Below are 17,761 nucleotides of genomic sequence, written 5' to 3' on the forward strand. Positions count from 1 at the left end.
ATAATTTTCTCAATGTAATCCGACCACGTGCTGAGCTTATCATTAATAATTAATAAGTTTGGAAGTCCTTTCTTGTAAAGGGGCTCCAACTTGGCGAAGAATTTATGTATACCAATGTTCATAATTTGACACTTCTCTTCAAGCTATCTCATCAGATTTCCTTTAGTCAAATCTTTCTTGACTTCCAAAATTGTTTCTGTTTTGTCTTTAATTTCCAACTCTTCCAATTCTTGACTGTTCTTGGAGCTAAGAAATTTGATGAGCTTAGAGGCTTCACTGGGTTTATCTCCCAATTGATTTCTGACATGCTCAATGGATTGATTGGACTGTTCAATAAGCTCCTGTTGCTAAAAAATAATTTGGATTAAAGGCCAAATGTCTTCCATGTCTTCATTGATCCTTTTCCATATATTTTCTTTTACCTGTGCCAATGTGTTTCCCATGGCACAATCTTTTTCCATCTTCTGCAATCTCTGGGACAATGTTTCATACTTCTATGCTTCTGTCAGGAAGGCAATTTCAAATCTTGCACTCTGTTCCTTTAGTAATTTCACCTCTTGCCTCAACTTCTTTAGCTCTTCTCCCTGTATAGACATGTTTTCCATGGATTCAGCTAACTTAACGGAGTCATCTGCAACTAATGTGGGAAGCACAGTAGAAGATGATGTTCCTATTGTTGTGGCTGCTATAGGGACACCTGTTTGAAGTAGTGATGCAATGAGAACTACATCAAGAGGAATCAGTGCGAGTTGTGAACTCTGTTCCTTTTCTTTTATCAACTTGTCCATCTATGCTTCCATTTATTTGATATGTGCACTTTGTTCCACTAGAAGTTTTAGCATCTATTCCTTTTATAGCTCGCCTCTCCAAGTCACTTGGCCTGGGGGTCTTCTGTTGTAGGCAAATTCAATTTCTTCTTTAGGGTTTCTATGTCAACATTTTTCTTCCTGATTTTCTCCTCCATGGATTTTGAATTGTCTGGATAAAAGGCTGCTTTGATCACCATTTCCTCCAAGTATTTGATTCTGGTATCTTTGGCAAGTGAGGACACTTTCTATAATTTAAGCTGAGATTGCACATTATTGAAAGTAAGATGTAGTTTGGAAGTAGTGATAACAGTTTGTGTCAAAGTAGAGTATACCATTTCTCCAACCTGCCTGTGCATATCTATTTGATCTAAAGGCTGGACATCCTTTGCCTCAAATTCAAAAGTAGTTTTTTTGAAATCTGTTGCTGACTTTGATTGAGGGACCTCGACCTGCAAGAATGGCATATGCATCCTTTCATTCTTTGTATCATATGTTGAAATAATCCTGTGTTGTATGGAGGAAGATTGCTTCCTGAATTGACAAGATATGTTAACATGAATGGCTTCATTCCTCTGCTTGATCTCTTTATATATTTGAAAATATCTAGTTGCATCTTCTTTGTAGATGACTCTAGTGTTTGAGGTATAGTAGCTGGAATCTCTTTAGTAGTCAAGGATGATGGGACTCTGTGGTACCACTGTCCAACTTAAAATTCTGAAAACTTGAGAGTACAATAGTGCCTGGTGTGTCCTCTAGTGGTGTGAAGTCTATTTCAAAGCCTGTTTTAATCTTCTTTGTGTATGTTTTGAACTCTTTGGCAGAGACTTCTGTAACTGAGGGGGAATCATACTCTATCCATCTCTTATTTGTCTTTTATTTGGGTATGGGAGTCTCTAAAGCTGTCCTAGAAAGTACCTACTCCTCGGGCTCTTGCAATGTATTCTCTACCCAAGTGTGCTGGTTCATATAGTTCTCTATTTCTGGCCTCTGAGTATGCACATAGGGTGTAGCTTTTTGTTCCACTCTTAACTTGGAAATTACCCAAAAGGGGTTATAGGACCAAGTGAAATTGAGAGGGAAATTCATTTGTTTCAACAGGAGGTCTACTTCCTCTCCTGCTGCTCTACTGTTGTAGATGAAAGTTCCTATTTGTGTTTTGATCCAGAACTAAGATTTCTTCTTGGGTGCCACAAAATGAATGTTGTTAGAGTGAATTATTTTCCTGATGTACTGCAAGGCAAATATTCCCATTGGAAAATACTTAGGAAACTTATAAGGTGGCAGTTCTGAACCGTACACCCTAATTTTTGTGAATGAATGGTAAAGGTACCAGTCCCCTGTTTTCACCTGTTCACTGAGATGTAAAACCTTCTGAATGTCCTCAATTATCCTTGGAACTTGCTGAACACTCAGCAAAAAAGTTTTCGGATGTACAAACTGATCGATGAATTCTGTGAAGCTGAATTCCTGTGATTGTCTTCTGATTAAGGAAGTCTAGAAGACAATAGACTATGACTCTCCTTACTGATCAAGCTTTTTCATTGCAAAAGGAAGCTTATCTGTTTGAAATAAAATGAACATGTACATGAGAATTGAAGAATATCTGAACATTCCTTCAGTTAGAAACTGAAGGAATTGTTCATGAATTACATTTTCTAAGAAGTGACCATAGTCAAAGGTGACTAATAGTCCTTCTTCTGAAGAAAAGGTGGATAGAAATCCTAGAATAGGCTCATCTACCCATTCATCTGAATAGTAACCAAGAATGGATGACAAGACAGAGATAATCTATCTGGTCCTTTGAGGGAACATAGAAGAGGGATAAGGGGGATTTTTCTTAGGGAGTTGAGAGTCTTCGAGGAGGAAAACTTAAAAAATTCTAGCTCTTTGGGGGAAGGTTAATTTCTGATAAATTTCTCTGAGAGCTTCAAGGGAAAAAGGGGTAAGGGAATCACTGTGGGGGACTTGCAACATTTGATTTATGCTATCAGATGTAATGGTGAAGAGAATTTCACCATTTGGAGAAATAATAACCCTCCTACTTGAAAGGTAAGAGGCTTGGCATTTTAAAAAGAATTCGGGAAAATGATAGGACTGGGAGAAAGAAAATAGAGGAAGTCTTGACTGCTAGAGGTTTATTTCATCAGATTGATTGAGGTAATTATCCCGAAACCAATAGTGTAATTCGAAGAGGTCGAATTCACACTGTGTTTCGACTATCTTGTACTCTCTGTCATCGAGTGGAATGTGGTCTAAGTCCACGGGGGGAGTGAGCATATGATTCACTACAAGGGAGACTTTGGGTGCCATTGTAGTAGTAGAATGTATAGGGGAAAAATTTTGACAGAAGGAATTTGCAGCAAGTTTCAAGAATTGGCGGGAGCTTTCAGTGATAGTGCCTCTGTAGATTTATTAGAGATGAGCAATAGGGACTGCTGTGAGATCAGAGTGCAATAGGGGCAAGAGTAATGTTCATAAGGCAAAGAGAGGAAGGCATAATCAAAGATGAAAATTCAATTTTTATTAGCTGCGGATTGAGCTTAATTGTTGGATTAATGGTCATGATACTACATTGATTTATATAATGACGCAGGTGAACAGAAAGAACCATAATGGCATGTGCAATGGTTGTGGACGTGGCAATTGAGGATAGGTGGGCGAATGGCGTGGGGATGTTGGTGGGAGTGATGGGAGGAGGGACTTGTGGTGTGATGGGAATGGTAGCTGAGACGGGACGTGGAGACGACAATCGACGAGAAGTTGGGTTGCGGAGGGAGGCGAAACTGCTTTCGGAGGGGGGATAGGAAATATCTGGTAAGCGAAGGGGGGGGGTACGAAATCCTACGACATTGACATGTAGGGGGGCAGGAGACTGCTTTTTGGACCCCCCTGCCGTTAAAGATTATTCCTGCGGGGGGGTGGGGGGATCCGAAAATGGTCATGGGTCATTGGATCAGTGTGGATGGATGATCGGGGATCGTGAAATGGGTGGGGTTTAACACTGGTTGGCCCCACAACATATTTCGAGCATATGTATTATAACACCAAAGTCCAATACTTTGGACAATGAACCACTTAGCCTATTACATCGAAAAACCATTATTTTCCTATTCTAATTCTTTTTAAAACAAATAAGGGTGCATTTAAATTTGCAAACCCTATCTATTTTTTTCATTCTTAACAGACTAAGAATGTTTATTTCAACTCACTAAACTAATCTAATCAACTGCATTAATCCAGATTAAATTGTTGGATTAAATTTATTCACCTATTCTACCTATCTAATCTTAGCCAAGATTACATTGTTTGGCTAAGTTATTCACTCTAATCTAATTAACATAAATTGAAACCAGCTTGAACATGATTAAACTGTATGTTTCAAGTAGAAAGTAATTGTGGCATCTAAACAACCTACACACAATTTCGTGAATTTATTCTTTACAAAGCCAGAAGGCTAGTAGTGGCACTTAAACTAGCATCACTATCACATTTATTCATTTTTTTGTGGGGTTCATTTATCATTTATTTTCTATTTCCTTTATTTATTTTCTATTTTTTGTATTTATACCCTCTTTTCATTTTTCATTTTCATTTTTTTATATTTTTTGGAAATCATTTCCAAAAATAACTATTATTTACAATTTAAAATACTGAAAGCAATTATTAAATGATAATTTGATCTTATAAATTATAGGACCTTGATAGGATCAAAGTACTATTGGGTCGAAATTTCTGCTAGGTCGAAGTTATTGCTTGATCAATGTTATTGCTGGGTTGAAGTTATTGTTGGATCGAAGTTACTGCTGGGTCAAAGTTTAGTTGCTAGGGAAGTCAAAGTGCTAGATCGAAGTTTTTGCTAGAAGGTTATCATCTGAAGAAGAAATGAATGGTTGAGTTGGTGATTAGAGGAAGTGTGTATGTAGGTCAAGGAATCTTGGATCATCTCATGAAAATATTAAAGGAAGAGTTGTTGACTAGGTTTTCCCTTAGATAGGGGTTTTTCCATGGCTGTCCACCTACATATAGTGTCTTTGATCTTCGTGTTATTTTTTTGGTAATTGCTTGGTGAACTAAAGTAAAATAAGAACACAAGAAATTTAATAAGAACATAAGAATATCACAAGTAATTATCAAACAAATAAAATATTTCCGCCTTTCTAATTTTCTAACAGAGGTTACTTCTTATACCCTTCTGCTCAGATGGGATGTTAAGGAAGGCAGGGGAGAGGGAAGGTGGCATAGCCATTGTCACCTCAAGCAATAACATGGAGGGATGTGGCCATTACCCTCCATAATGAATGAACATGATAATATAGGCGGCATCTCTTTAAAGCTTGTCACAAATTCAAGTAGGGTTCAATTACCTCCTATGTGTGATGATAGAATAGAGAAGGTGCGGAGTGGATTTGGGTACCTTCTCGAATATTTTTCGCATTGTTTTAAGATTTTCATGACCTTAGCGAATATAAAATTCCATGGGGTTAATTTATATATATAGAATTATTATAATTTTCTTGCTATTGTTTTGATGGTCAACTTTTGCTTCTATTTGTGGTTTTTCTATAATTTTCAAGTTTGGGTTAAAAATAGATTGAGAGAAGGATCAGGCCCCCCAGGCCATAGTGCATTCACTCAGTACTAGTATCCTTGAGGCACTCACTTTTAAAATAGTCATAGGTGGTAATATCTATGTTGAATAGTCTCTCTTTCGTTGCATGGATTTTCCTTCATATAGCCTAAGGTTGTGATTTTTTTGTTCTACTACAAGGTCTACAAGTTCCTTGAGTTAAAGATATCCACTGTTCATTTTACATTTTGGAAGGTAGCACCCTTATTATTCTAAGATTCTTATCTCAAAGGTGAAAAATTTACTTATGGAAGGGATTGGTTTTGTCTAGAAAACCCATGCTAGCAGTTCTGCAAAAGGGAGAGAAAAATGATTTCTACAAAATACCATTATTTGTTAGAGGTAGTGCTAGTTTGGGGCTATAGACTTGTGGTATGTGGACAATGGTTTGTGGCTTGGTGCCCCTCTCCATTTCCCATTTTGTGTGGATTATTTACACTTTTTGTTGGATTGGAACCATGGTCTATCATTGAGCCTGCTCACATAGAGGCTTTGCCAGTTGCACCTCATATGGGAGTTCTAGAGCCCAAGATCATTCCCAAGTCCTTGTTGTTTTCATAAATAATATCCATTTAAAATTTAACAGGAGTTCCAAGAGATTGAGGAGGGTATAGCCATATATAACGAATGCCACTCATTTTGACAAGAGTTAGCTTCAATCGTTGAGTGGGTTCCATATACTGGCCATACCGGAAGGCACCAAAATCAATTTTTTTGCCCAGGAAAAATTGCAATTTTATTCATAATGAACAAAATTACATATTGTATAGACTAAAAAGAATATGCATAAAAACAACAGTTCCTGGATTCTAGGATCAATATAAACTCATAAGAGAGTTAACACTAGTCTACTCTTTTCTACCTTTCATTTTTTCTACTTTTCACCAACCATTAGAGTTGGGTGTGGATGATACAATAGCCATTCGATTTTATTTTAAATTTACTAGGATTCCTTTATCAGAATCCGAACTTTCTGATGCATGGATTCATTTGGTACCACTTACTTCTTTTTCTGATGTAGTCATCTCAATATGATACTGTTGAATGAACAACATTGGAACTATAGAGGAATTATGCTCGACCTCTTCCTTCTGCGAGGTGTCTTGGGATTTTTGATAATTTATGTTTGTGTTGTTTTCTTGGGTGTTTGATTCTTCTACTTTTGCTTCGGGAGTTTATGAAAATTGCCAACCTTTTAGCTTTTGAGGTTGTCTCTTTTTTCTTTTGGGGTCTTTTTTAACTTGTGGACATGCTCTTTGAAGATGACCTATTTGAAGACATGTACGACAACGAAATGCCGTGTTCTCATAGTCAAGGGGTTGTGAGAACTGTTGATTGTTGTGAAACAACAAAATGGAATCATGTAAACCTTTGCTAAGGTCTAATTGTACACAAATTCTGGCAAATGTGAAAATTCCTTTTGAGACTCGATCGACATCCACCTTTAAGAATTTCCCCAAAGAATTTCAAATTCCTTCTAATACTTTGTGGTGCCAAAAAGTAATGGTATATTATGTATCCTGACCCATACGGGCATTTTGGATACCACCATTGTTATCGGGAAATCTAGTGTCCACTCGGATCTGCTAGTCCCACTAAGACTGGTAGCTATCTTAGAAACAAACAAACTAAAACCACTTTCGTTTTCCTTTATGAAAAGTAGATAAGAGTGGAATGAAGGACACCAACCTCAATCTTGGGTTTGGTTCCTTGTTTGAGTCCTCTCCTTTCTGACAAATCCTTGCCGCTTCTCCTTCGTCTACCCAGCTTCAAAGAGCACCTGTGGACTCAAAGCAGCATAATACTATCTAAGAATAGAGATCTACAATCATAAACAATATAGGACCAGATATATATTGACCACACAAATGCATATATCATCAAACATACAAGAATGTGGAGGAAAACTTGAATAGCTTTATTAATAATCAAGAATAGTAAAGAGGATTACAACCAATTGTTCTGACCCAGCGTCATCCTCCAGCATGAAAGCCTTTCTTTCACCTCATGAAAAGCTTAGATCACCCAACACTATGATATTCCAACAAGAAACCAACAACACTTCCTTACAAGATGCAAAATTCCAGCCTCCAACCTCTGGATCTCTGGGATGAGAGATCTATATATAGATATTTTCAGAGGTGTGAGTCAGCTCTGGGTTTTTGATTAGTGTCATTCCACTGATAGTTCTTGGCTCCACTTGGTGATTTCATTGATCTCTTACTCATCCTTGGGCGAATTCTGAGAGGCAAGTGTCATATGAGAAGTTTCTAGAAGATTCCTTGATCATCCACTTAGCAAACTGTCTCCAGCACTTGTCTATTCTCGTCCATCACACCCTATAAAAGGAATTTTCAGTATACATCACACCTCCCATGTGCATTAGGTGGGATGCATCACACTTTGGAGCAGGTGAGATGGTCCAGTTTTGACCAGTTCTGAGCAATTTTTCATGCAGAACTTCTGGGAGATGATGTAATCAGTTGACCTTGTTCTTTTAGGGTATGGAACAACACTTTTAGGGACTTAGGAGCCCTTGGTTTATGGACATGTTTGATTGGGGTTGCAGTGCCCAAAAATGTCTATAACAGTTGCCCCCTAAAGCATGAGGTCGTTAATCTTTTGATGTCGGGTGAAATGCTTTATCATGAGGATCCGAAGTTTTTTCGAGCTGGAAGGCGACTTGTAATATGATACAATACAATACATTATCTTCATAATATTTTTCATGATCTAGCTGAGGCGGGCATTCCCATGCTCAGCTTTATAAATTCATTTTCATGTACATAAGACAGACAACCGTCTGTGCAGGAGACTGATGATTCTGATAGAGTCATCATCCTTTGATTCAGATGATCATCTGTGCAGCAACAATGTACATTTGATGTCTTTATTTTCCTAAATATATTGTAGCTCGTATGGATGGGGATCTTCAAACTCATCCAATCTTCACTCGGAGTACAATGTCAAAGATGTTTTGGGGTTGAACATGGAAATACATTGCCTGATTACCAGCCAATGATGTAAGCTGTTAATAGGCGCGAGAGGAATCACCGATAATGATGATGGCCCTCAAGGTACTACAGTACAATTTGCGTGGTGTGAATAAGGGACTTGGCGTTGAAAACCATGCAAAATCTTTCGGTCGAAGGCCATCGATGTAAACCTGTTGCTGGAAGTGAGAAACTTGCCATTGAGGCATGCAAGCTTCAAAGTACTAAAAGGGTTGTCCCTAAGTCGACTTCTTGGATAATGAGCTGATGTTGACAAGAAGTGACTCGCCGTAGGAGGGCCTTAATGAATGCCACATCTATGACATGGAACAGAGTAAATGATTTTAGAGGTGAAAACGGTTTGATGATATAGGGTTCAGGGTGGCGGTCATGAAAGAATGGAGCGTGAATGTTGTTAGACTCCGTCTCATGTCAGAGATTGATTCTTCTTCAAAACCCTGTTTTGAAGGAGAAATCATTAATGTGTGGTTTTAGATTATGTAATTCATGCTCCAGCTCTTCAAAAGGCAGTGATTTCAAGCTCCTATCCCTGCAAAAGCACAAAGATAAAACAAAGCATCATCAGCAATCAAAGTCTGGCAATTTAATAATCAAATCAACAATGCCTTCCGCTCCTTCATCCATTCCAGATCTTAATCAAATATTCATAGCCTCATATACCCTTGCATAGATGGAACCGGTTTGGGAATGGCATCGCATCATCAGTCTCTTGGGGAATTGTTTGAGGTTCTATGCCTGCATATTCCATCAATGGATCGTACATCCTTTGAAGGAGTTTTGACCTTTGTTGAGGAAACATTGAAAAGGGAGTTTAAACGTGCACCCTCAAGACCAATTTATTTAGTTGGAGAATCTTTGGGTGGATCCTTGGGCTTGGCTCTTGCTGCAAATAATCCTGATATAGATCTTGTCCTGGTCTTGGTGAATCCTGCAACTTGCTTCAGCAAATCGCCTCTTCGCCCTTGGTTTTCTTTGATGGAAATTCTGATTGAGGAGTTTTACTTAATTATCCCTTTTACACAAGAAACATTCTGGATATTGGTGAAAACAATACCACGAGAATCCTTACTGTGGAAGTTCAGAATGTTTCAATCAGCAGAGATCTATACAAATCTTAGATTGCATGCATTAAAGCATAATGTGCTATTGATGGTGAGTGGAAGGATGAGTTTCTTCCAAACAGGGAGGAGGCACTTCGGCTCAAAAGTGTTTTGAAAAACTGCAAGGTCCGGTATTTCAAAAACAGTGGTCATACTCTTTTATTGGAAGAAGACATTTCTTTATCAACAATAATGAAGGGCGTTTCGCTTTACCGCCACTCGCGAGCACATGATTGTATTTCTGATTTTGTACCTCCAACTCTAGAAGATAATGAGAATGCTAACCAGCCCAGTTATGTTTTCTACAAATCAACATGGGAAAATTGTTAAAGGACTTTCAGGACTTCCCCAAGAAGGACCTGTTTTGTTTGTAGGAATACACTTGTTGTTCGGACTTGAGACTGGTGTCCTTGTTTCAGAGTTGTTTAAGCAACGGAATATATTGGTTCGTGGAATAGCACACCCGGTGGCGATGGGTGACTTTATGGAAGAAGTGTTGCAAGGACCACATTTATTTGATCTATTAAGATTACATGGTGCAGTGCCCGTTTCAGGAAAGAATTTACTGAGGCGTTTATCATCCAACTCCTTTATTCTTTTGTACCCTGGAGGTGCTCGTGAAGTCCTACATCGGAAGGGTGAGCAATGCAAGCTCTTTCGGCCTGAGAAGGCAGAGTTTGTTTGAATGGCAGCATGATTTGAGGCCACTATTTTGTTTTGACAGCATCTTTCGATGACATTGATGCAAGCATGTATGATGGGTTGATAGTTCCTGGAGGAAGGGCATCCGAGCACCTAGCTCTAAATGAATCTGTTCTTAAATTGGTCAAGCGGTCTTCTGATTCAAACAAGCCCATTGCTTTTATCTGTCGTGGGCAATTGATTCTTGCTGGTACTCATGTTTTTGCGCATTAAAAAGCATCAAATATGGGACAAACAACTCAACTAACTCGAAACCAGAAGACAAAGATAAATATTGGTGAAAATGTGGCTAAAGAAAGCGATGAGGAGGACAGCACCCACGATGGATCTTTGTTTTCTGTTCCTGTATGGATCATGTATTGCAATGGGCACAAGGTGGGTTTTGCCATAAAACGCAATGTTACAGAGAACGACCAAGCCGTAAGCCGTATTGAAGATGATGCAGTCCATATCGGTTGGGGCTGGAGTTTCGCCCACTGTGACTAAGGGAGAGAAGGTGAGCTCATGTATATGAGAGCAACTTATGAACGAGTTGTTGGGTCTTCAGATTCAGATCAATCCCGATGGGAGCACTGGGCAGCAGCTCAGCGTTTTTCTTCTCAGGTCTTGATGATTACCAAAAAAAAAAATTATATGCCCATCATTATTGGATAAGAAAGATTGTAGGGGGGTCTGGATTCTGTGATGTGGCAGTCAATTGCAAATACACCGGCATTCAATCCGTCTTCAAATATATGCAGCGGATTTACTCCAGATCATCAAGATCCTTTCCTAATTTTGGTGGAAAATTAGTTTTATTAAAATGGCCAACGCATTTCCAGATTTTGGGGCGCAGTTTGCAAAGTGGCATTCATAGGTTCGTTTGCGTGTCAACAACTTGAATTCGAATCAAGGTAACATGCTTATTCTCCAGGAGAGCTGCACTGATGGCCATGAATGTCGTTCTCAACGGTGGTGATCCCAACTACGTGGCTCCTTTACCATCGGATTTTGTGGCACACAGTTGAGTTTGGGTAGCAATGTCATGACACAATCTCCAGTGGCTCGTTGTTGACGGTGGCTTTCCAGATTTTAATCGACTCTGTGCGCTATCTTTAGGATCGGTTGCAACTGTCAATAGCCTCATATCCTGTACAGTTGACCAAATTAAGACGGCTCTGAACTGTGAAAACGCTGGGTTGAACAAGGCGCCTCTTGTTTCTTGCTTCCATCTGCTCTATTTTTATGGCGTTAGTTAAAACAACGCCTCTGTTTTTGGGCAGCATTTTTATTTATTGTATTAAAAATTCATTTTGAGAGAGAGAGGAGGGATTTTTCTGAGTGCTGAGTGCTGGAACAGAGCTTTCAATGTACAGTTTTCTGCAGGGATTTTTAATGAAAATTTCACAGCTCTAACTTCTGAGATTCATGTGGTATGTTAATCTACCATAAGTTTTCCTTTTGTCTCATATGTAAACTGTTATGTTTCATTCACCTCATGATCATATCTAATTGAGCAAATGAAGTGTTTAGGTAGGAATTCATAGTATTGTATGCTCCTCCTATAAATTTGCTCATATTCAATGTTTTCTTCTGTTTAAGGAGGATTCAAAGTATTATTTGCCCTCCTTAGCTCCTCACCAGTCTTGCCATCCCATTTAAAAATCTAGATTTGATGCTAAATTCCTTCCCTACCTTGCCTCAGTCGTCAACCTGTGTTGTTCATTATATTTCTCTGTTTGAAGCTGTGATTTTGCCCATGCAGCCCAGAAAAACCCCGTCATTAAAAAACCCAAAAAAAAAACTTTAAATCAACCCTCCTTATCAGTTTACTAGCTTAATATTAGTGTTACCTTTGATTGGTCATCTCACCCCATTGAAAATTTGCCGAGATAGACCGGAGAGAGCCTTCTCATACCCCGTAGGGCTAGCTACGAGGTGAAATGGTTTGATGTTGCCTTGAAGGTTTACCTTCCTCAGCCTAGGGTGAAATCTCAAGCGCTAACAAATGTATTGCAGCGGATGAGACATAGGTGAATTCTTTGAGCGACTTCTCTTGAACATACCGGCGACACTGACATGGTGGATTGGTAGCGTTAACCCCAAATGTGGATGGTGTGATGGAGCAATGGTGATAGGACCAGTGAATGGAACAACCCAACCCGATTCGGATGCGGAGTGAAAGTGTCATGTTCAAGCGCGACTTGCTACCAATAAAGTTTCTTCAGGTTTTCTTCCCAATTTTTCCCTAGTCATTGTTGACCAGTACCTCTTTATTTTTTTCAAGCTTGAGGAGGATAACATATGCTTGTTCTATAATTTTCCCTTCGGGCAAACCCGTCGCTATATTTTAATGAGCCTAGTGACAGTGAAACTCGTTCTTGTCTGTATGGATAGTTTGCTGCTATTTAGTTTTAACAAGTTTAACGACAAAGATAAATCCGTCTTTTTTAATTTTAGAGAGTCTGAAAAGGGACATAAAGGAAACTCCAATAATCCTTTTTCATCATGTAATCCCTTAAGTCCAAAAAAGTATAAATAATACGAAAGGGATGAATTTTCGGTAATTTTAACGAGCCGAACAAGACAAGCGCTCGATCTTTTTGTGTAATAATCCGTCAGGTCCAAAAAGATTAAAATCTAGAGGAGGGATAACACTTCCGGTCGCTTTAACAAGCTGGAGAGGCCAATCACTCGGCAATCTTTTCATGTTTTATGAGTCAGGTGAAAAGAGCTTAAAGGAGACTCGTTTTTGAGGAACAAGTGATAATTTCGAGTAGCAGCTGATTCCAAATACGGTTTGGAATTTTCTAGTCGCGACAGTGTCACAAGGATGGCTAAGAGGATCACTCTTCGCAGCTATTCCTCAAAAGGGGTAAACAATCAAATGGAGGTGAATGACCGGCTAAAACAGAGTGGAGGTCATAATGAGAACACGACCAGGGCTCAAAAGCTGATGATAATGCATTCACAATGGGTATTTACCAGAAATTGGTTCATTTTTTAATGAGCTTAAACTTTGGGGGAATGTTTGCTCATTGCTTATGTTTAATTTTTAACGAGCTTGAACTCCACATAAAAACTGCTCGTGGCAGGTTTATTTTTTAACGAGCTTGAACCCTGCGGTAACACTGCTCGTGGCTAGGTTTATTTTTTAATGAGCTTGAACCCTGCGGTAACACTGCTCGTGGTGGGTTTATTTTTTAACGAGATTGAACCCTACGGTAACAGTGCTCATGGCGGGTTTATTTTTTAATGAGCTTGAACCCTGTGGTAACACTGCTCGTGATAAGTTTGCATGCCCCCCAACCTTCATTGCATTCAACTCGGTGATTGGAATGAAGGTTTACCTCCGAGATCTTTGAAAGACTCGACTTGGAAAGGGAGTTGTTTCATTTTTTAATGAGGTTGACACAGTAAAAGAACTATCCTCATAATACACCGTATTTATAGTATTTTATAGAAAATAAAAAACTGAAGGATGATTAAAGTTGTTGGAATATTCTTCGTGGTAATCCGGAAGATGGGAACGATGGTGGTAATCTTCCCATGGTGCCTCTCCTATCATCATTAATTGAATGATTCCTTTGTCTGTAGAGTGTACATGTGACCAAGGATCTGAAGAGGTGCCATATTCCTTAGACCTATTTATCCAAACACGCGATGAGTGTTGACTTGAGTTTGCCCCCCAGGCCAAGAAAATTGATTGCTATAATATTTCTATTAGGGCGATGATCCATGCTGACAAAATGCTCAACAATCTTCTGAATCTAGAAGATATCATATTGCAGGTTCCCACTGTTGCCACTTCCGCCAGATTGTTTGGAGGAGGTAGGGAAAAAGTACCCATCAATGTAGGGTCTTTTAGTAGGCCTACTCCGATATTTTGAAGGGAATTAGGGCTTCCGTGGATCATCAGAATGCTTCCCGTAACTTGTGAACTGTTGGGGAGAAATGTCTGTTGGTCGATGATTGTAATTCCTCCTTGAAAGGGAAATACAATCTTCCTGAAGTAGGTCGATACAACGGTTGCCATAGCATATATCCAGGGCCTTCCCAGTAGGATGTTGTAATCGAGGTTTCCGTCAATTACTTTAACATCTATTTCTACTGTTTTTCCCCCCAGTTCGACTTGCAAGTTACTTAAAATCCCATATGGGGTGTATGTTCATCCATCAAATGCTTTTAATGTTGTCGAAGATCGCGACAAGGGTGGAGATCCTAAAGTTTTCCAGAAACTCATCGACATAATACATGTAGATGCCCCCTCATCAATAATTGTTCGATGAATAGTTTTGTTGAGGGCTTTCACTTGCATGAGGAGAGCTAGTTGAGCTGGTAACTAAGGGTCATATCCTTTGTGATTAAAGGACACAAGATTGGAATTCATTGGGTCAATCCCACCTATTGCTGATAATAAAGCCTGCTTTTGGGAGGGGAAATTTTGCAGTACCTCAAGTGTCGACATAGCGGATGGCGATTGGGCCAAATATTCCACTATATTATAATGATGTGCTACTCTGGCACAAGGATTAAATGTCAATTTGTGTACTAGTCCCTTTGGCGGCTTTATCGTTAGTTCAAGAATGATGGGTGGCACAAATTCGATCGAAGTTGTTGTCGAACTACTAGGTTGATCATTGGCCTTGTTGTATGATAGCCGTGGATTCCAGTAATCTTTATTCCTTGTCGATATCAAAGCATCATTTTGTTGCTTTGAAACTGACAACATTAGCACTTGGGACGGGGAAGCATTGTAACTAGCAACCAGATTTGTTCCTGGATTTGGAAACGGATCAATTAATACTGCCGAGGTTTTTGAATTCTTGAAGAATTTTCTAAGCTCAGCTTTATACGAACATTCTCTTGTCCAATGATCCTCATCACATATTAGGCATGGAATTTTTGGTTTCCTATCTCCAAAAGGGTTTGCAGAAGATTTTTCAGGGGACGACTCATCCTGTTTATTCTTCTTCCCTTTCTTTTTCTTCCTGCCTCCTGGTTTCTTGGTTTCTTTGCCTTTGTCAGTCGACATGACATTTACTTCCGAGGCGAGAAGTTCTTCATTTGCATTTTGACTTGAAACCGTACGGGCTTTCTTCGGCTTAGCCTTTGCGGTTTTCGTGTTGGTCGTTCCTATCACGCCATCCCCGGCATGAGAGTCTTTTTTTGATTTAGGAGATGGAGGAACGAAAAATTCCGGTCTAGGAGCATCATGGATTTTATCGTAGAGCATGCCAGACTGAGTATAGATCAAGTCTAGATATTGCGCACAAGCAATTACTTGCTCTTCAGTGACGACTCCCCCTTTTGCCACATCTTCCGTAATAGAAGGTAACAATGACTTAATAAACCATTCAACCAATAGCTGATTAGGAACATATGTTTTTACCATTCTATGATGACATTGCCACTCATGAATATGATCAGATATGTGAGTGGCCATCATTTGCTTGAAATTGGTAAGAAGCTCTGTTCCCGTTTCGTACCTTATGGGCAGCTGAAAATGGGTTAAAAAGGTTGTGGCTAGGGTGCTGAAGTTATCAAACGAAGCTCTAGGCAATTCGATATACCATTTTGTTGCTGGACCAGTTAACGTTCGCTGAAAAAGGTGAAGTATGATCGAATCATCATTTAGAGTGTTAGACAAACACCACAAGTGAAAGGTCATCACATGATTCGACAGGTCTTCACCTGGATTTCCATTAAATTTAGGAATATCTGACGGAATTTTATGAGGAATCACTGGCCACCAAGGGGCGTAAGCGATTGGATCATTTGTTAGCCGATTTAGATCTGGTAACTCTAAAGTTGCCACGAAGGGAAACTGTTGATTCAGGTTCGGTGAAGCATACCCAGGATAAGATGGGATTGCCTAAGCAGTGGGTCTTTGCATACCAGCATAGTGCATTTGATGCTGATAACATTGATAAGGTTGATTGGCATAACCATTATGAAATGGTTGATTTTGACCGTTTTGAATATACGACTGCCCATTACTTGCAAAGACTTGGTGCTCAGATCCTTGGTAAACTTGTTGGAATTGTGGTTGTTGATATTGCACCAGCCATGGTTGTGAGACCATGTGCTGTTGCCCAATATTGGCTGTTTGACCGAGATGGGGGGTAATGGTACTCGTTTGAGCCTGGGTCACTCCAGTTAAGAAGCCACTAACCAATGATTATGGTGGTGTCGCAGGGACAAGGGGCTGTTGGATTGCGACCTGAGAAACCTGAGGTTGGCATACAACAGGTAACGCTTGTACTTGCGACACTGTCACAATAGCCGGTGTAGTGGGGATATTTGACATAGGAAAACTTTGTGCATTGAGTATACAACTCCTGGTTGTTGAGGCAGTATTGGCATCCAACCATTAGATGTAATTCCAGCATAACCTAAATTCTATTGGGAACTCACGTATGTTTTACCTCCTGGAGGAGACAATGAAAGGGCATATTTCCCCCCATATGGCGGTAATCCAGTGCTTAAGGGAATTATTTGCCTTTGAGGACCAGATTTCCCAAATTGACATTGCGAAGGATCAATTTGCTGAGACTCAACATAAGAGATTCTAGATATGATTCTAGATGAAAAATTGGGAACAAACCATACCGTCGAAACAACCCCTGGATGGATTCCATCTAGTGATTGAAAGCTAGTTGCGATAGATGGTACTCCGGCGAACATTGTTGGAGTGGCAGCAGGAAGCTCTGCCGCTGCTGTGTCAGATGACACAGTCCTAGATGTCGACGGTTGTTCAGACATATCTAGTCTATCCAAAATATTTCCTAGCAATTCTACAGGAACTTCCGATAGTGGTAGACTAATTTCTGATGAAGAAGGATATAGAGTGATCCCAACTCCAAATTGCGATGGAGTACTATATGGTGGATCCTCCACAATCTCTTCTATAGAAATCAAACTAGGTGGAAGAGGTAGACCCTCAGGTCTGTAAAATACTTCTGGTGCCGAAGAAGGTATAGTTTTTGTGGCGACTGATGTTTGGGGAACAACACCTTCCGAATCAGCTATAGATTGAGCTAGTTTAGGTATACTAGGATTAGTTCTACTGTCCTCTAGTGGCTGTAGAACTTCTTCTGTAAAGGAAGGATTACCAGAAATGTTTGGAGTAATCGGAGTCTCCGAGGGTGTCGGAACACTGGTTCCAACTCGACCAGGGGACTTTGAGCCAGTTAAACGAGTTTGCTTTGTTCGGAATAGTCTTGATTCTGGAGACAAAGACGGTTGACTCGTAAGCCTCCGCGAATGACGGGGTTTCAATTGACTTTATTCCACGATTGCGGATTACTCGATCAACAAAATATAAAGTGGAAAATGTTTTTGAATTAAATGAATTTTAAATGCTTTGACACAACTTGTTTTTTCAATTTTTAAGAGTCGAGGAAAACCAAAGATGACTCTAGTCGCCTTCGATTTTTAATGAGCTTGAAGTGACAAGTGCTCAGATGGACCTTTTCCTTTAAGGAGTCTGAAAAGGAACAAAAGAGACTACTCTGGAAATCTAGACAG

At 39.6% G+C, this 17,761-nt stretch overlaps 1 protein-coding gene and 1 pseudogene across 1 annotated transcript; both read left to right on the forward strand.

The window, feature by feature from the left end:
• Positions 1-3,421: 3,421 nt before the first annotated feature.
• LOC149238734 (phytyl ester synthase 1, chloroplastic pseudogene) lies at positions 3,422-10,271 on the forward strand (annotated as a pseudogene).
• A 29-nt stretch (positions 10,272-10,300) lies between these two features.
• Positions 10,301-11,259, forward strand: LOC149238735 (DJ-1 protein homolog E-like). The gene is made up of 4 exons (XM_089369657.1): positions 10,301-10,442; positions 10,548-10,672; positions 10,800-10,855; positions 11,166-11,259. The coding sequence occupies exons 1-4, from the start codon at positions 10,301-10,303 to the stop codon at positions 11,257-11,259; spliced, it is 417 nt and encodes a 138-aa protein (XP_089225783.1).
• Positions 11,260-17,761: the final 6,502 nt, after the last annotated feature.

Source organism: Pinus tabuliformis, chromosome 8, assembly GCF_031772625.1.
Source record: "Pinus tabuliformis cultivar Carrire ecotype Pingquan chromosome 8, CPIR1, whole genome shotgun sequence".
Classification (NCBI taxonomy): Eukaryota; Viridiplantae; Streptophyta; class Pinopsida; order Pinales; family Pinaceae; genus Pinus; species Pinus tabuliformis.